Source organism: Onthophagus taurus, unplaced genomic scaffold (genome assembly GCF_036711975.1).
Source record: "Onthophagus taurus isolate NC unplaced genomic scaffold, IU_Otau_3.0 ScKx7SY_15, whole genome shotgun sequence".
NCBI lineage: Eukaryota > Metazoa > Arthropoda > Insecta > Coleoptera > Scarabaeidae > Onthophagus > Onthophagus taurus.
The window spans coordinates 2,961,226-2,980,087 of NW_027248940.1; the positions used below are offsets into that span (position 1 = coordinate 2,961,226).

Consider the following 18,862-nt stretch of genomic DNA (forward strand, 5'->3'; position numbering starts at 1 on the left):
AATTTTTAAAACTTAATCGGCGAAAATTGCAAAATTCGAAAAAATTGTCGATTATTTCAAAAATTTATTTCTCATTAACTAAAAGTGATTTTTCAAAACGGCTTTTTGCATTAGAAAGAGGATACTTTAATTAATAATTGATGATATTTCCACAAGCATCCTTCAAGAAATTAATTTTATAGCGAATTTTAAAAATTATCGATGAAAATTGCAACAACGAAAATTTTCTCGAAACTTCAAATATTGTTTTCTTAAAAACTAGAAGTTATTTTGCAAAACGGGTTGGTTCATTGGAAAGAAGACACTTTTATTAACACTTTGGGAAATATTAAAACTTATATTCCAAGAAATGGATTTTATACGAATTTTTAAAACTTAACCGACGAAAATTGTAAAATTCGCAAGAATTGTCGTTTATTTCAAAAATTTATTTCTCAAGAACTGAAAGTGATTTTTCAAAAAGGCTTTTTGCATTAAAAAGAGGATACTTTAATTAATAATTGGTGATATTTCCACAAGGATCCTTCAAGAAATTAATTTTATAGCGAATTTTAATACTTTAGGAAATATTTAAACTCATATTCCAAGAACTTGATTTTATAGGAATTTTTAAAACTTAATCGGCGAAAATTGCAAAATTCGAAACAATTGTCGATTACTTCAAAGGTTTATTTCTCAAGAACTGAAAGTGATTTTTCAAAACGGCTTGATGCATTAAAAAGAGGATACTTTAATTAATAATTGATGATATTTCCACAAGCATCCTTCAAGAAATTAATTTTATAGCGAATTTTAAAAATTATCGATGAAAATTGCAACATCGAAAATTTTATCAAAACTTCAACATTATTTTCTCAAAAACTAAAAGTTATTTTTCAAAATGTGTTGGTTCATTGGAAAGAGGACACTTTTATTAACATTTTGGGAAATTTTCATACTCATATTCCAAGAACTGGATTTTATAGGAATTTTTAAAACGTAATCGGCGAAAATTGAAAAATTCGAAAAAATTTTCTATTACTTCAAAAATTTATTTCTGAAGAACTGAAAGTGATTTTTCAAAACGGCTTGATGCATTAAAAAGAGGATACTTTAATTAATAATTGATGATATTTCCACAATTATCCTTCAAGAAATTAATTTTATAGCGAATTTTGAAAATTATCGATAAAAATTGCTACAATGAAAATTTTATCAAAACTTCAAATATTGTTTTCTCAAAAACTAAAAGTTATCTTTCAAAACTTGTTGGTTCATTGGAAAGAGGACACTTTTATTAACACTTTGGGAAATTTTCGTACTCCTATCCCAAGAACTGGATTTTATACGAATTTTTAAAACTTAATCGGCAAAAATTGCAAAATTCCAAAAAATTGACGATTATTTCAAAAATTTATTTCTCATTAACTAAAAGTGATTTTTCAAAACGGCTTGATGCATTAAAAAGAGGATACTTTAATTACTAATTGATGATATTTCCACAAGCATCCTTCCAGAAATTAATTTTATAGCGAATTTTAAAAATTATCGATGAAAATTGCAACAACGAAAATTTTCTCGAAACTTCAAATATTGTTTTCTTAAAAACTAAAAGTTATTTTGCAAAACGGGTTGGTTCATTGGAAAGAGGGCACTTTTATTAACACTTTGGGAAATTTTCGTACTCCTATTCCAAGAACTGGATTTTATACGAATTTTTATAACTTAATCGGCGAAAATTGCAAAATTCCAAAAAATTGACGATTATTTCCAAAATTTATTTCTCATTAACTAAAAGTGATTTTTCAAAACGGCTTGTTGCATTAGAAAGATGATACTTTAATTAATAATTGGTGATATTTCCACAGGGATTCTTCAAGAAATTAATTTTATAGCGAATTTTGCAAGTTATCGATGAAAATTGCAACATCGAAAATTTTCTCAAAACTTCAAGTATTGTTTTCTCAAAAACTAAAAGTTATTTTGCAAAACGGGTTGGTTCATTGGAAAGAGGGCACTTTTATTAACACTTTGGGAAATTTTCGTACTCCTATTCCAAGAACTGGATTTTATACGAATTTTTATAACTTAATCGGCGAAAATTGCAAAATTCGAAACAATTGTCGATTACTTCAAAAATTTATTTCTCAAGAACTGAAAGTGATTTTTCAAATCGGCTTATTGCATTAAAAAGAGGATACTTCAATTAATAATTGTTGATATTTCCACAAGCATCCTTCAAGAAATTAATTTTATAGCAAATTTTGAAAATTATCGATGAAAGTTGTAACATCGAAAATTTTATCAAAACTTCAAATATTGTTTTCTCAAAAACTAAAAGTTATTTTTCAAAACGTGTTGATTCATTGGAAAGAGGACAGTTTTATTAACATTTTGGGAAATTTTCGTACTCCTATTCCAAGAACTGGATTTTATACGAATTTTTAAAACTTAATCGGCGAAAAATACAAAATTCGAAAAAATTGTCGATTACTTCAAAGGTTTATTTCTCAAGAACTGAAAGTGTTTTTTCAAAACGGTTAGTTGCATTAAAAAGAGGATACTTTAATTAATAATTGGTGATATTTCCACAAGGATTCTTCAAGAAATTAATTTTATAGCGAATTTAGCAAGTTATCGATGAAAATTGCAACATCGAAAATTTTATCAAAACTTCAAATATTGTTTTCTCAAAAACTAAAAGTTATTTTTCAAATCGTGTTGGTTCATTGGAAAGAGGACATTTTTATTAACATTGTGGGAAATTTTCATACTCATATTCCAAGAACTGGATTTTATACGAATTTTTAAAACTTAATCGGCGAAAATTGCAAAATTCGAAAAAATTGTCGATTATTTCAAAAATTTTTTTCTCATTAAGTAAAAGTGATTTTTCAAAACGGCTTATTGCATTAAAAAGAGGATACTTTAATTAATAATTGGTGATATTTCCACAAGGATCCTTCAAGAAATTAATTTTATAACGAATTTTGCAAATTATCGATGAAAATTGCAACATCGAAAATTTTATGAAAACTTCAAATATTGTTTTCTCAAAAACTAAAAGTTATTTTTGAAAACGTGTTGGTTCATTGGAAAGAGGACACTCTTATTAACACTTTGGGAAATTTTTATACTCATATTCCAAGAAATGGATTTTATACGAATTTTTAAAACTTAATCGGCGAAAATTGCAAAATTCGAAAAAATTGTCGATTATTTCAAAAATTTATTTCTCATTAACTAAAAGTGATTTTTCAAAACGGCTTTTTGCATTAGAAAGAGGATACTTTAATTAATAATTGATGATATTTCCACAAGCATCCTTCAAGAAATTAATTTTATAGCGAATTTTAAAAATTATCGATGAAAATTGCAACAACGAAAATTTTCTCGAAACTTCAAATATTGTTTTCTTAAAAACTAAAAGTTATTTTGCAAAACGGGTTGGTTCATTGGAAAGAAGACACTTTTATTAACACTTTGGGAAATATTAAAACTTATATTCCAAGAAATGGATTTTATACGAATTTTTAAAACTTAACCGACGAAAATTGTAAAATTCGCAAGAATTGTCGTTTATTTCAAAAATTTATTTCTCAAGAACTGAAAATGATTTTTCAAAAAGGCTTTTTGCATTAAAAAGAGGATACTTTAATTAATAATTGGTGATATTTCCACAAGGATCCTTCAAGAAATTAATTTTATAGCGAATTTTGCAAGTTATCGATGAAAATTGCAACATCGAAAATTTTCTCAAAACTTCAAGTATTGTTTTCTCAAAAACTAAAAGTTATTTTTCAAAACATGTCGATTCATTGGAAAGAGGACACTTTTATTAATACTTTAGGAAATATTTAAACTCATATTCCAAGAACTGGATTTTATAGGAATTTTTAAAACTTAATCGGCGAAAATTGCAAAATTCGAAACAATTGTCGATTACTTCAAAAATTTATTTCTCAAGAACTGAAAGTGATTTTTCAAATCGGCTTATTGCATTAAAAGGAGGATACTTCAATTAATAATTGTTGATATTTCCACAAGCATCCTTCAAGAAATTAATTTTATAGCGAATTTTGAAAATTATCGATGGAAGTTGTAACATCGAAAATTTTATCAAAACTTCAAATATTGTTTTCTCAAAAACTAAAAGTTATTTTTCAAAACGTGTTGATTCATTGGAAAGAGGACACTTTTATTAACATTTTGGGAAATTTTCGTACTCCTATTCCACGAACGGGATTTTATACGAATTTTTAAAACTTAATCGGCGAAAAATACAAAATTCGAAAAAATTGTCGATTACTTCAAAGGTTTATTTCTCAAGAACTGAAAGTGTTTTTTCAAAACGGTTAGTTGCATTAAAAAGAGGATACTTTAATTAATAATTGGTGATATTTCCACAAGGAGCCTTCAAGAAATTAATTTTATAGCGAATTTTGAAAATTATCGATGAAAATTGCAACATCGAAAATTTTATCAAAACTTCAACATTATTTTCTCAAAAACTAAAAGTTATTTTTCAAAACGTGTTGGTTCATTGGAAAGAGGACACTTTTATTAACACTTTGGGAAATTTTCATACTCATATTCAAAGAACTGGATTTTATAGGAATTTTTAAAGCTTAATCGGCGAAAATTGCAAAATTCGAAAAAATTTTCGATTATTTCAAAAATTTATTTCTCACAAACTAAAAGTGATTTTTCAAAACGGCTTATTGCATTAAAAAGATGATACTTTAATTAATAATTGGTGATATTTCCACAAGGATCCTTCAAGAAATTAATTTTATAGCAAATTTTGTGAAAAATTATCGATGAAAATTGCAACATCGAAAATTTTATTAAAACTTCAAATATTGTTTTCTCAAAAACTAAAAGTTATTTTTGAAGACGTGTTGGTTCATTGGAAAGAGGACACTTTTATTAACATTTTGGGAAATCATAATCATATTCCAAGAACTGGAGAGAGAGAGAAAACAAATTTTATTTTTGGATGCCAAAAAGTACAAATAAATTAAAAAAAAGGAGTATACAGAGTGTATCTGAATGACTACAACAAACTTCAAGGGGTGATTCTTTGGTGAATTTTAAGGGTACTTTGATATATGAACCGTGGGCGACTTCGGCTCCCCTAAGGAGCTACACCCCTTTTGGCCCTATTTGCACTTTCAACCTACCTAAAACTCAGTCAAAAATAGTGCTATTGACCGGAGTCTTTCTGCCCATGCAAGTTCTAGTTAGCGGCAGCTTCAGTCTTTTCTGTCCATCAATAGTTTTTGAAGGAGTGGAGGGCGGTCAGATGTGTGGCTTACTGTAGCGATAATGAGCATATGGTGGAGAAGATTAGTTGGGAAATTTCGGGTAGTTTTATGAGATAAAGATTGTAGACGGAAGTTAATGGGAGGGATATTAATGAGGTTATATAGGAGATCATTGCTAGGGTTGAAAAGAGGCTTTTGGGGATTCCTTATTCGTGTTATGGACCTCAATGTCGATCTTTCTGCGACTTCTAAATGGTGTCTTGATGTTCTAGGCGCGTCGTTTAGAAGTATAGATCCATATTCTATAATTGGTCTGCATATGGATTTGTAAATGTGCGAGGCACATTTTGTTGATGACAGGGATATGAAGTGTTCACTTTGATGGCGTGGGCAGAGAATTTTAGGGTTCTGTCGAGTGTTATGCCTTTCGGACATCCAGAAACAGAGCCGCGGATTTATGTTTCTGATAGCTTGCCGCTTGAAAGTTGGAAACCAATACCGTAAGTGGCTGGGATGTAGATTTGCCGGGTTGGAATCCAAATTGGTAGCGTGGAATGTTCTTTGAGACGATAGCCAGGAGCTTGTTCTTGAGATGTGTCTCGAAAAGCTTTCCTATCACTGGCAGCAGTGAGATGGGGCGGTAGTTTGCTTAGTCGGAAAGTGAGGAATCCTTCTTGGGGACGCAGATTATGATAGAGGTCCTCCGGTCTCGTGGAAAATGTATATTCATAAGGCAGAAGTTAATTATTTCCCTGATGTAGGAGTGAATATCAAGGTCCAAGCTTCTCAACACCCTCCTCGAGATGTTATCATAATCAGGAGCTGTATTCTTCCCTTGGCCTAGGAGAGTGAAATACTTGTCCTCCAGCATAATAGCATTCTCAGGTGTTTCAGAGGGATTTATAAAAGCAAGTTGATACCAGTTGTTTATTGTGCTTTTGTTCTGGGAACAAAATGAGGCATCTTCAGCAAAGGAAAATATTCCTTCCAGGTAGTCAGGATGGATGTTAACAATCTCTTCAGGGTTCGAATGTGCAGTTCCATCAGTGGGAGTGAGCTCTTTTGTTCCAGCAACTTCCTGTCAATAATTTCTTTTACATGAATTGATTTTGTCGCAGGTTTCCATATATTTCTCCGTTCTATATTGCTGTACTAGTTTTTGTTGAGCTCGTTAAACTTTTTTTTCAGTTCAGGAATCTCGCATGCTCTAAAGTCTCGGTACAGCCGTCTCTTATCTTTGATTAGGCGGATAATGAATGGTGGTAACGGAAAGGTGTAATATTTTATTTATTTCTTAAGTTTTTTTTTTCTTTTTTATGATTGTAGAAGTATATTTCTACACATACAGATATAATTGATATTGTTATTTAAGGAAATGCCTAAATGTTTTCTTGATTGATTCGCTTACAGATAAATAATAAGATAAAATAATACAGAGATATAAAACAATCTAAAAATATTTTTTATCGTCATCCGCATATTTGAAAGATATAAAGATTCTGTAAATTACCATTTACCTACGACTGATTGGATAAGTCATCATTACCACACTCATTTGAGTTACGTAATGAAATTCATTACCGCACTAGTTTCATTACGTAACGCATTTTTAGCCCAATCAGAACAGACTTAATTTATTGAAAAGAGCAACAATACAAAAGAAAAAGTGCTATCTATTTAAAGAGAAACAATACTATTTATTATAAACATTAGTTGTTATATGTTTACATTTCGAAACACTTATATCAGATGAGTAAACATGTTATTAAAACTGACATTAATTCAAAATTGAAGGGTCCAGGGGAAAAACGTGATAAGTCACAAATGCGTAATTTCATAAGAGAACTATTTTAAAGTCACCAGACTTTTCGACTTTCTTCGATTTTGCTACGGTAATTAATATTCGAATTTATTTTTTATTGATTCTGTGAACACGATAATTCTTAAATGTTTGCGTTCTACGCGTAAATAAAGTCAGACTAGGGTAACAAATAGAATTGCAATGCAAGAAAACGGTAAGTCCCACACTTATCATCTTTTTGCTCTTTACCAAAGAAGAGTTAATGGAAAGAAATTTAATATTTGACGATAAATCAATGCAATAATAAACACAGGTGCTTATAAAACAAAAAAAAAATATATAACTACATTATTTAAAGTATCAAAATCAATTTTATTAACGAAATCTGTAACAACTAAATGTTCTTATTTATGTGGTAAAGAATAAAAATATTCGGCAGCTTTATCGCCACAAAACCTTTTGAGGAACTGTAAATTTTGATATTTTTCGGCCGAGATTGGAAGGAGACCTGAGAAACAATAATATTTTTTAATAATATAAGTTATAGTTAATGTAAACATACGATCGTATAAATGCTGTGGTAATGAGAATTCGTTTGGACGTAATTGTTGAGATGGTTTAGAACGTTTCCTTTTAGAAGTTTTCAGTGATTCACTGAACCAAGGACCATTATAGGCAGTTTTGTACCGTATAACATCAGAATCTTCCTGGTTAATATCTATAATTCTGACGGGTCTTGATTTAAACGGTAATTTTTTTTTATAAAGAGTGTCCAAGTAAACGGTCCAGCTTCGAAAGAAATTTTGCTGAACTGGAATTACATGAATATCCGTGCATTTTTAAATACTTCCAGCCATTCATCGGGATGTTCCACCCTAATCTTTTGATTCACAAGAGCCATGTTCTTATCACACTCTAGGTATGAGTGTCCCCTTATGGGAAATGTCATTTTCAATGATGTCAATTTGCGTTCTTCATGTACTACGTGATGTAAAAAACGAAACATCGCCACATTTTTGTTTTGGCCACCACAAGAGTCACAAAATATCTCAAGCTCTTTCACTTTAGTGTCTAAAATGTTATATATAAAGTGGTGAAGTAAGGAGCAAACATCATCGCTACCTTTTTTACCAACAGTTTTTGGGTAGACGTAAAACACGCTTTCACCAGTTGACAATATATTATGGATATTGAAAGCAAAAACAGAAAGTTGTCGTTTATAATAAACACCATTGGTATATTGGGGACTGGCAAATTTTTACCAAAATCTAGTTTCAGATTTCTTACACGACTTCCTAGAATTTCGCTTTTTTCTATAAAAGGTATCTGCGTTTAAAAGATGAAGTTTATTTTCTATTGCTATGCGATCGACTTCAGTTTTAAGTGTTAAATGTTTTTCCCTATCCGTTTCATTGCTTATTTGTGATAGTAAACTCTTCTTTCTTGCTGCAAACTCATCACAGTTGCTACACGTATCGGTACGTGGGTAACTAAACGTTATGTTGAAGTCATTATTGAAGATTGTTCTATATGTTTCATAAGAAATCTTCAGTTCGCCATGAATTTCTTTAAACATCAAAAACAACTTTTTGATGTTTAATTCTTCAGGCAGATATGTCTTAGTGGAATCGCGCAAACTGTAGTGACTAGATTTTCCTTTCAGAGATTTAATATGAGCATGAACAGCACTCTTCACCTCTTCAGAAATTTTGTTGGGGCGATTTTTGTGTTTGCCTCTCTTATCCTTTGGTGCTGTTCCGTAATTTTTTAACGATGCTAGTATATAATCGACTTTTGATCTCCCTATACCATGCAGAGCCATAAATGCTACCTTACAGACAACTTTTTCTTCCACATTTTCATCCATGACTACGCGGACTTTATAACAGTAACTAGCTTCCCGAAATAACACTTCTGCTTCCGGTTTTCTGTTCCTTCTTCGCCGAATTGACAATGTTCACGCATCACATTATTAGTTTCTTATTATTGTTTATTTTCGTTATTATTTGGTTTCGGTTCGTTCCATTGATTGAGGGTGGGGGCGAACCAGTTCTTTTTTTTTGGGGAAGTTGGTCTAAATTTTTGGTGACATTGTGATTTTAACTTTGGTCCAGACCATACCCTCGAACGAGAATTTTAAGATATCGTGTGTCGTGAAGATAGATGAGAACCGTATTTAAAACCGAAACGAGTGAAAACAAAGTGTGCGACTTGAAGAAAGGCTGTACCGATTAATCAAAAGTCTAGCTAGTGAAGAAAAGAACAATTAACAGCGTGGTTAATCAATGGTCGGTAAGTGAATCAGCCCTGTCCCATAAAAAATTGTATTGAATGTTACTGCACATAACAGACAATATAGATATTAATCCTGCCAAATGCAAATTTTGTTCGTCATTTGACTTTAATTTATTGAAATGATTAATAATTTTTTCTTTACTGTTTTTAGATAATAGTTGTTCAAAACATTTTTTCTTGCATGTGCAGGCTCTTCCTGTTTCATGGGTTTGTAACCGCAATTTCTTACCGACCTCAGTAATTCTTCCAAATATTTTTCTTTTCTTTGTCTTCAACTCTTTGCACTTTCAGACATTTTGAGATATTATACAACACAAAAACCACAGAACTACTATATTGTTACTAACAATGTGTTGATTACGTCGTCAAGGCGAAAAAGAACACGTTTTGTTGCAACAATAATAGTTATTTAGGGCTTAATGCCGCGATACATTAAAGTATTTAAACCGTTTTAAAAATTTAATAATTGACAAGTAATACCAACCTAAATATTGTTGTCATTGTATATTTTTAATTCGTTTAAATGGACTAAAAAAAGTCTGCTAACATATCTTGGGATACTATTAACCACAAAGAATTATGTTTTTTTTGGACTTAACGGTTTTTTATACTGTTTTAGATGGACTTACCATGTTTTTCCCCTGTACATCTAAACTTATTTTGTGAATATCTCAAGACTAAACATGTTTTCATCTAAAACTCATTGATCATCTTGTAGGTCGTAATTTTTACTACAAGATTCAATCATTTAGATCAATTAATGAAATATTAGACTTATCACGTTTTTCCCCTGAACCCTTCAATTGTCAACAATTATTTCAAAATATTTTTATAAATGTCAAATTAGGACTTTTTAAAGAAATTGATTTTTAAGTAATAGCAGTCGCAGATAAAATGATGGTGCTCCATACTGGTATAAAAAATCGTTTTTTGAGGTTATCTTCCTAATAATGTTACCTTGACTCATTATCATTAATTTTTATGGGAAACGTTTTTCTCTATCACCTTTAATTCTCTACTTATAACAGAATTTAACACAGATGATTGTTAATTTTGAGAATTCCTGGCTTGAACCCAAGAAATGGTGATACCTATGGTGGCATTGACTAAGGATTATGTTATCTTGATTCATTATCATTAATTTTTATGGGAAACGTTTTTCTCTATCACCTTCAATTTTCCACTTATAGCAGAATATAACGCAGATGATTGTCAATTTTGATATTTTGAGAATTCCTAGCTTGAGCCTAAGAAATAGTGATATCTATGATAGCATTGATTATGAATTATGATATCTTGATTCATTATCATTAATTTTTATGGGAAATGTTTTTCTCTGTCACCTTTAGTTTTCCACTTATAACAGAATTTAACGCAGATGATTGTCAATTTTGATATTTTGAGAATTCCTGGATTGAACCTAAGAAATGGTGATATCTGTCGTGGCATTGATTATGAATTATGTTATCTTGATTCATTATCATTAATTTTTATGGGAAACGTTTTTCTCTATCACCTTCAATTTTCCACTTATAGCAGAATATAACGCAGATGATTGTCAATTTTGATATTTTGAGAATTCCTAGCTTGAGCCTAAGAAATAGTGATATCTATGATAGCATTGATTATGAATTATGATATCTTGATTCATTATCATTAATTTTTATGGGAAACTTTTTTCTCTATCACCTTTAGTTTTCCACTTATAACAGAATTTTCGCAGATGATTGTCAATTTGGATATTTTGAAAATTCCTAGCTTGAACCTAAGAAATGCTGATATCTATGGTGGCATTGACTATGGATTATGTTATCTTGACTCATTATCATTAATTTTTATGGGAAACGTTTTTTCTATTACCTTTAATTTTCCACTTATAGCAGAATATAACGCAGATGATTGTCAATTTTGATATTTTAAGAATTCCTGACAGGAAATGGTGATATCTATGGTGGCATTGGCTATGGATTATGTTATCTTAATTTATTATCATTAATTTTTATGGTAAACGTTTTTCATTATCACTTTCAGTTTTTTAATCATAACAGAATTTAATGTAGAAATGTAGATGATTGTCAATTTTGATATTGTGGGATTTCCTGGCTTGTGCATAAGAAATTGAGATAACTACTAATTTGGAACTAATGGCTGGTACAACGTTATCGATAATCATCTTTTTGCATTCTACTGCGTTAACAGACTCGATGTTTTTGTTCACCATTGTTTCTTTTACTAGGTACTTGCTGTTTCTTTTTGCAGGTTCTTTATTAACAAAAGGCCAGAGTCCTACCTTGCCGTTGAAATACTGTTTTTTAGCACTGTCATAACGTGGTCTGGCCACTACAACCATAAACATAACTTCAGTTATGAACCGTTTGCTTTTATAACTGATTAAATGTATACCATAATTTGGGACAGAGGGAGTATTATTTATTACATGAAATAAAAGCAGCCAACTATACCAGTGAAAGTGACGAAAGTGATGGATGTATCCTTTTAAAGTTGATTTCAAACTTTCATTTAAGATATAAAGCCTTGCGCAATGTTTTTTATAATTTTCCATTTAAATCATTTGGTAATCTTTGTTGCCGCAAACGATCTCGGTTTAATCAGAAGAAACAATGAATCTAAGGAACCAAACCGAGGTCGCTCTGTCTTTCTCTTCTTATGCGTCTCAAGCATTTTCTTTATTTCACGATAGAAATTTCTGACATCCAAACATTGGATTCGAATGATTTCGCTTAAGGTCGCGTTCGACGAGTAAAACTCTGTTTTAAGTTTTATTTGTTTTGTCGCGTTAGAAAATTAATAAATTGAACAAAAATTTTTTTTTTATTGTTTTAATGCATAATTTTTGTCACACTACAATTTGGCTACAGATTTTTATCGTATCTTTTAAAATAATTTGTCTAACTGCAGATCAGCAAGACTCTTCTTCAATGTTATGTCCACTCTACCATCCACGAATTTTATAATCCCTATACTTGTCGATCTGCGTATTCACAAGATTTGCCTTCAACCGAATATCTTTAGTATCGTCATCTTCAGTAGCATCTTCGAATTCATCATCTTGGGCTTTAAAAGGACTTTAAAGAGAGTGACAATGAAAAATTTTTATTGACTCGGATAAATTTGGAACGTTGAATTTACCTTCTTAAAATGCAACTTTCCTTCAAGGCCTGGTCCGTATCTTTATAATAGGTCTCTGGCATTATCTGTGGCCTTTTATCGTTATAAAATACGACACGTCGAATTCCTTTCTTTGCCATTTCTTTTACGCAGCACATGGAGGGGTATGTTGTGGCATAAACGGTGGCATTCTTATAATCGACATTAGAATTACTCAAAGCTGATTCAATGGCCAAATTAACTGAAATTAATGCATTAAGCACCTATATACGTGATACATACAGGGCGCGTCATATGTAACCCCCCTTTGTCTAATTTGAAAACATTTGAAACATGTTGATTTTTACTTTTTGTTCAGCCAAATAATTTGACGTAAAAATTGTTTATCACTTTTAGTTTGTCCGGAAAATGTGTCAACTTTGTTTTTTTAAATGAAACACCCTTTATGACTTATGCCAGCTCCCGCGGCAACAAGCGCCAAGCGCGTGAAAAGATCGCCAATTGTGAAACCCGGCCGAGGTGGGATATCCGCACGTGCCGGGGTGTCCAGCAGGGGGCGTCGTGCAGGTGCTCGTTCTGCACCACGGGAGAGTGGAGAAAGAGGAAAGTCCTCGACTCCTGCCCGAGGCTCGAGAAGGCGCGCTGGAATGAGAGGGGCCGGTGGGACGGCTGCTCCATCCCATGTGAGAGGTAAGTAGGGGAAACTGTACTCAGCTTAGTGGATAAGTCTATTAACTGTTTACAGGTAAACCTGCAGCACGCTAGGGCGGCTACGGCTGTCCTTAGCAGAACCTGGATGAGTGAGCGAATTGATATTGCCCTCATTCAGGAACCATGGCTCGCCAATACCGGGCGCATCAGCGGACTCGGTAATTTATCCGGTAAGTTACTTTGCTCAGGAGATAGACCCAGAGCTTGTTTACTTATCAGGAACAACATTCATGCTTTCTTAATCTCAGAGCATAGCGACCGCGAAGGAACCGTGTGGCTGCGGTTCTGAGAATCCGAGGTGAGAAGGGCTGGACAGAAATTGTCATCTACTCGGCATACTTCCCCGGAACGGAAAATGACCTTCCCCCGGCCGCTGTGCGAGACATAATTGCCTACAGCCGGAGGAATAACCTGCAAGTTGTTGTTGGATGTGACGCCAATGCCCACCACACAATGTGGGCAAGCACCAACACAAATGAAAGAGGTGAGTTACTTTTTGACTACCTATTAGGGGAGGTGCTTACTGTTAATAATGCAGGCGCCAAACCAACCTTTGTTACCAGAAATAGAGCAGAGGTACTTGACATTACGTTCAGCTCAATTATATTAAGCTGTAAGATAACCTCCTGGAGGGTATCCTCTGAACCGTCGTGTTCAGATCATAGACATATTCAATTTAAAATTGACCTAGGGATGAAATCGGACTGTACGTACCGTAATCCCCGTAGCACTAATTGGGATCTGTTTAAGAGTTACCTTGCAGATAACCTAACTAGTGTTATCGCAACCGTTAGGAACTGTGATCAGGTTGAAATAGCCACGGAGCAGATCTCTGTGGCAATTCGCTCTGCATATCACAGTAGCAGCCCACTGAAGGTGAAAAGTAGTAATCGGGGCACACCCTGGTGGAACGAATCTCTTAGCTCCGAAAGGCAAGAGGTCCGAAAGCTTTTCAACCGGGCCAAGACATTAGGTGAATGGGAGAAATATAAACAGGCTCTAACGAATTACACCAAAAACATACGTAAGGCAAAAAGATAGTCTTGGAGGAGGTTCTGTGAGGGAGTGAAAGACACACCCAGCAGTGCAAGAATTCACAAGATTCTCGCTAGAGATCCGGCACTACCCCTGGGCTCACTTAGGCGGCCTGACGGTAGTTTTACGGACTCTAGCAGAGCCTCGTTGGAGCTTCTAATGCAGACTCACTTCCCAGGAAGCCTGATGATGAGGGCCGATAATGCCACAGCGGGCTATTCCTGCAAGGTAAAGCGCCCCTCAAATACGGATTGGAGTGTGGCTAGAAAAGTCGTCACTTACACATCCGTGGACCAGGCAATTCAAACGTTTAAGCCGTTCAAATCGCCTGGAGAAGACAATATATTTCCTGCTTTGTTACAGCAGGGGAGGTCTTTGTTGTTGCCAATTTTGGTAAAAATTTTCAGAGCGATGTGCCGGCAGAATGGACTAAGGTACGGGTATCTTACATACCCAAAGCGGGCCGTTCGGTCCCTACCTCCCATCAGCCTAACGTCATTTCTGCTGAAAACCCTTGAAAAAGTTCTGGAACGGTATATCCGTACGGTGCCATTGGTATCTGGTCCACTGAGTCGCCACCAGTATGCTTAACAAGCGGGAAAATCAGCAGAATTGGCTCTACACAAGTTAGTTGGTAGAGTATCCAGGACGCTGCAGGATAAAGAAATCTTGGTTTGTGCGTTTCTGGATATAGAGGGAGCGTTCAACAACGCAATACCACAATCTCTTGAAAGAGCTGCACTTGACAGGGGAGTGGAAGCAACTATAGCGGGTTGGATCCGCAATATGCTAGATTCTACTTCACTCCACGGTGATACGATACGCTTCAGGCCGGGAGGTGGCTGCCCGCAGGGAGGGGTGTTATCTCCCCTGCTTTGGTCCCTCCTACTTGACGATCTGATTGCGATAGTCGAAGCCGTTGGTGTGGAAATACAAGCTTATGCTGATGACATTGTCGTTATGGTCAAAGGAACCTGTTTGCCGAGGATATCTAAAGCCCTCCAGGTGACCCTAGATACCATTTGCGCTTGGTGTAAGGGAGAGAACCTCTCAATAAACCCGCAAAAGACAATTGTTGTGCCCTTCACCAGAAAGCGAAAGTTGGATGGACTAATCCGCCCAACTATCCAAGGTGAAGAAATTCCTTTCTCAAAGGAAGTCAAATATCTAGGAGTAATCCTAGACAAAACCCTGTCATGGAATGGACATTTGCAGGGAGTTTTGCACAAAGCTAGACTATCCTTGTGGACTTGTCGCAGTCTTTGTGGAAAAAATTGGGGTCTTACCCCTGAAAGACTGTACTGGCTCTATGTGACTGTGGTTAGACCTATGATCACATACGGAGCAGCAGCCTGGTATAGGAAAGTCCGACAGACTTCAGTTATCAGTAAACTTTCACGAATTCAACGAGTAGCTAGATTGGCAATCTCTGGTGCGATAGGTATAACGCCAACTCTAGCAATGGAGGTTCTGCTTGGCCTATCTCCTCTGCATTTGCATATAGAGAAAGTGGCTAGAACAACCATTTACAGATTTAAGCAATATGCTCAAAACTGTTCCGACATGTCCTACCAATGGGCTGCGGAAGACATTATAAGCACTGATACTGTGCTATCAATGCCGTCAGATTTGGCGGTATCACTATCAGTGATTAATGCTCGATACCAGATTGTACTGCCTGAGCGGCAGTCCTGGATCGAAAATGAAAATTTTCTGGTTCGGGCAGACATTTGCTTGTACACAGATGGATCAAAAACGCCTGAAGGGGTAGGAGCAGGAGTATACTTCCAGACACCTCGAATTAAGCAAGCCTACAGCCTGGGTACGTACTGTACTCTATTCCATGCGGAAGTATTTGCTATTGACATGGGTACTAAAATCCTTCTTGAAAGAGGGGTGAAGAACATGACAGTACGAATTTTCTCAGACAGTCAAGCCGCTCTCCAGGCGCTGCAAGCCGTGAAAACGGTGTCGGCTCTGGTTAATGATTGTAAGAGAACATTAAACACACTGAGTTGTGATAACAGAGTCTCTCTGATCTGGGTCCCGGGTCACTCTGGTGTTGCTGGCAATGAAGCGGCAGATAAGCTAGCACGAGATGGCAGCGCTGAAGCGTTTGTGGGGCCGGAACCAGCAGTTGGTGTATCATTTGCGATGGCCAAATATAGGATTGGACTGTGGGCTGCAGAGAGACTTCTCCTACTGTGGACCAGTTCTCCTGGAATGAGACCCGGGAATATTTTAGGACTTGCCCGTAGTAGCGTAAAAGTTCTAATGGGTGTTTTTACTGGGCACTGCCGATTAAAAGCACACCTCAACTTGTTAACCGTATCAGATTCTCGATTTTTGGGTCGCAGTTTATCTCCTCAAAAGATCTGAATGACCTTTCACCTTTTCCTTAAGAGCATTGGACTGCACGGTGAAATTTGATAACGATATCTATCGGGGTACAATAGATCCTTAGGGTCGCGGTGCAAGGTTGGTTGGTCCGCCTACCCGATATGTTTTCTATGTAATGTAATGTAATGTAATGACTTATGTAACTGGTTCGTTAGAACTGTTTTAGGTTCCAGTCGACCAGATAGAAGTCAACAGCTCGTTATTTACCTGGTTGTCTGTCTTGCGAAAAATCTAAGAGGTACGCCCCACTTCCAAAGTTATCTATCAGCAAATGTTATAATATATAGGGTATTCCATTAAAAGAAACAAAGTTGACACATTATCCGGAAAAAACTATGTGATAAACAATTTTGATAAATTATTTGGGTTAGCAAAACATAAAAATCGTTGTCTTCAACCGTTTTCAAATTAGCAGGGGGCGTATACATACATATATACTAAGTACTTACTAGTATTGTACCGGTACATCCAGCTGTACTTCTTTTCGGCACATTCTTTATGAAACTCAGGAAATAAAATTGAATTATACCCCATCGCAATTACTTTTCCATTTGGATTAACGACACAAGCTCCCACTTTAAAATTTTCCTTACTCCTCATCCCATTTACCAATGCAATACGCATATATTGATTGTCTAATACGTCAGTGTTAATTGCCATTATTAGGGTACACCGTTAATAATGCATCAAAAAATGACAATGACCTTAAAAACCGCGCTATTTATATGTGTTCTTATCTTAACTTAAATCTTTAAAAAATCTTATCATTTATTAATGATTATAGAAATATATGAAATGCCTACATTACAAAATAAAGATGATACAGGGGCGGGACAGTCAAATCCCACTATTTAAAACTATTAAAAAAGTATTATAGAACATAAGTTTAATTTTTTATTGCAAGAAATATTAATAGAAAATATAAGATTTCATGTAGACCAAAAAAAAATCATTTTTGAGGTTATTTTCCAAATTATTAATCCCATTTTTCAAAAAAAACTTGTTTAAAATTAAATTATGTAAAGCTTTTATTAAAACATTTTTTTCGAAAAACGTCATTTATTACAATTCACTTAAAATGATACTCATTAATTAAGGCAAATCAAGCACATCTCTGTTTTAATCGAAAAATGTTGCGTATAATATTTGTTTAAAATTTAATTTAAAATGACTTCTTTTAGTAAAATTTTGCGATATCTCCAACAGATGGGGCTCCACACTGGTACAAAAAATCATTTCTTGAGATTATCTTTCTAACTATTAATCGAATCAAAAAATTTTTCAAATAAAATTTGTTTAAAATTAAATTATCCAAAGCTTTTATTAAAACCTTTTTTTCCGAAAACGTCATTTATTAAAATTCAATTAAAATGATAGTCATTTTAAATTAAGGCAAATCATATTTTTGTTTAAATCGAAAAATTTTTCGTATAATATTTGTTTAAAATTTAATTTAAAACGACTTCTTTTGATAAAATTTTGCGATATCTCCATCGAATGGGGCTCCACACTGGTATAAAAAATCATTTTTTGAGGTTATTTTTCTAATTATTAATCGAATCAAAAAAATTTTCAAATGAAATTTGTTTAAAATTAAATTCTCTAAAGCTTTTATTGAAACAATTTTTTCGAAAAATGTCATTTATTACAATTCAATTAAAATGATACTCATTTTAAATTAAGGCAAATCATATTTTTGTTTAAATCGAAAAATTTTTCGTATAATATTTGTTTAAAATTGAATTTAAAATGACTTCTTTTAATAAAATTTTGCGATATTTCCATCGAATGGGGCTCCACGCTGGTATAAAAAATCATTTTTTGAGATTATTTTTCTAATTATTAATCGAATCAAAAAATTTTTCAAATGAAATTTGTTTAAAATTAAATTATCCAAAGCTTTTATTGAAACAATTTTTTCGAAAAATGTCATTTATTACAATTCAATTAAAATGATACTCATTTTAAATTAAGGCAAATCATATTTTTGTTTAAATCGAAAAATTTTTCGTATAATATTTGTTTAAAATTTAATTTAAAACGACTTCTTTTGATAAAATTTTGCGATATCTCCATCGAATGGGGCTCCACACTGGTATAAAAAATCATCTTTTGAGGTTTTTTTTCTAATTATTAACCGAATCAAAAAATTTTTCAAATGAAATTTGTTTAAAATTAAATTATCCAAAGCTTTTATTAAAACATTTTTTTCGAAAAATGTCATCTATTACAATTCAATTAAAAT

At 33.5% G+C, this 18,862-nt stretch overlaps 1 protein-coding gene across 2 annotated transcripts; it reads right to left on the reverse strand.

Annotated features, from left to right (window-relative positions):
* Nucleotides 1-7,455: 7,455 nt before the first annotated feature.
* LOC139432382 (deoxycytidylate deaminase-like) lies at nucleotides 7,456-17,312 on the reverse strand. 2 transcript variants are annotated; one of them, XR_011642196.1, is made up of 4 exons: nucleotides 17,067-17,312; nucleotides 12,493-12,712; nucleotides 7,610-12,428; nucleotides 7,456-7,555 (listed from the first exon to the last, which is right to left on the reverse strand). XR_011642196.1 is itself a non-coding variant. In XM_071200895.1 (3 exons), exons 1-3 carry the CDS (start codon nucleotides 17,275-17,277, stop codon nucleotides 12,296-12,298), a joined length of 564 nt encoding a protein of 187 aa, XP_071056996.1. In that variant the 5' UTR covers nucleotides 17,278-17,312; the 3' UTR covers nucleotides 12,156-12,295. The 2 variants fall into 2 exon arrangements, 1 of the variants encoding a protein (XP_071056996.1); XM_071200895.1 differs by lacking the exon at nucleotides 7,456-7,555 and having other exon boundaries at nucleotides 12,156-12,428.
* Nucleotides 17,313-18,862: the final 1,550 nt, after the last annotated feature.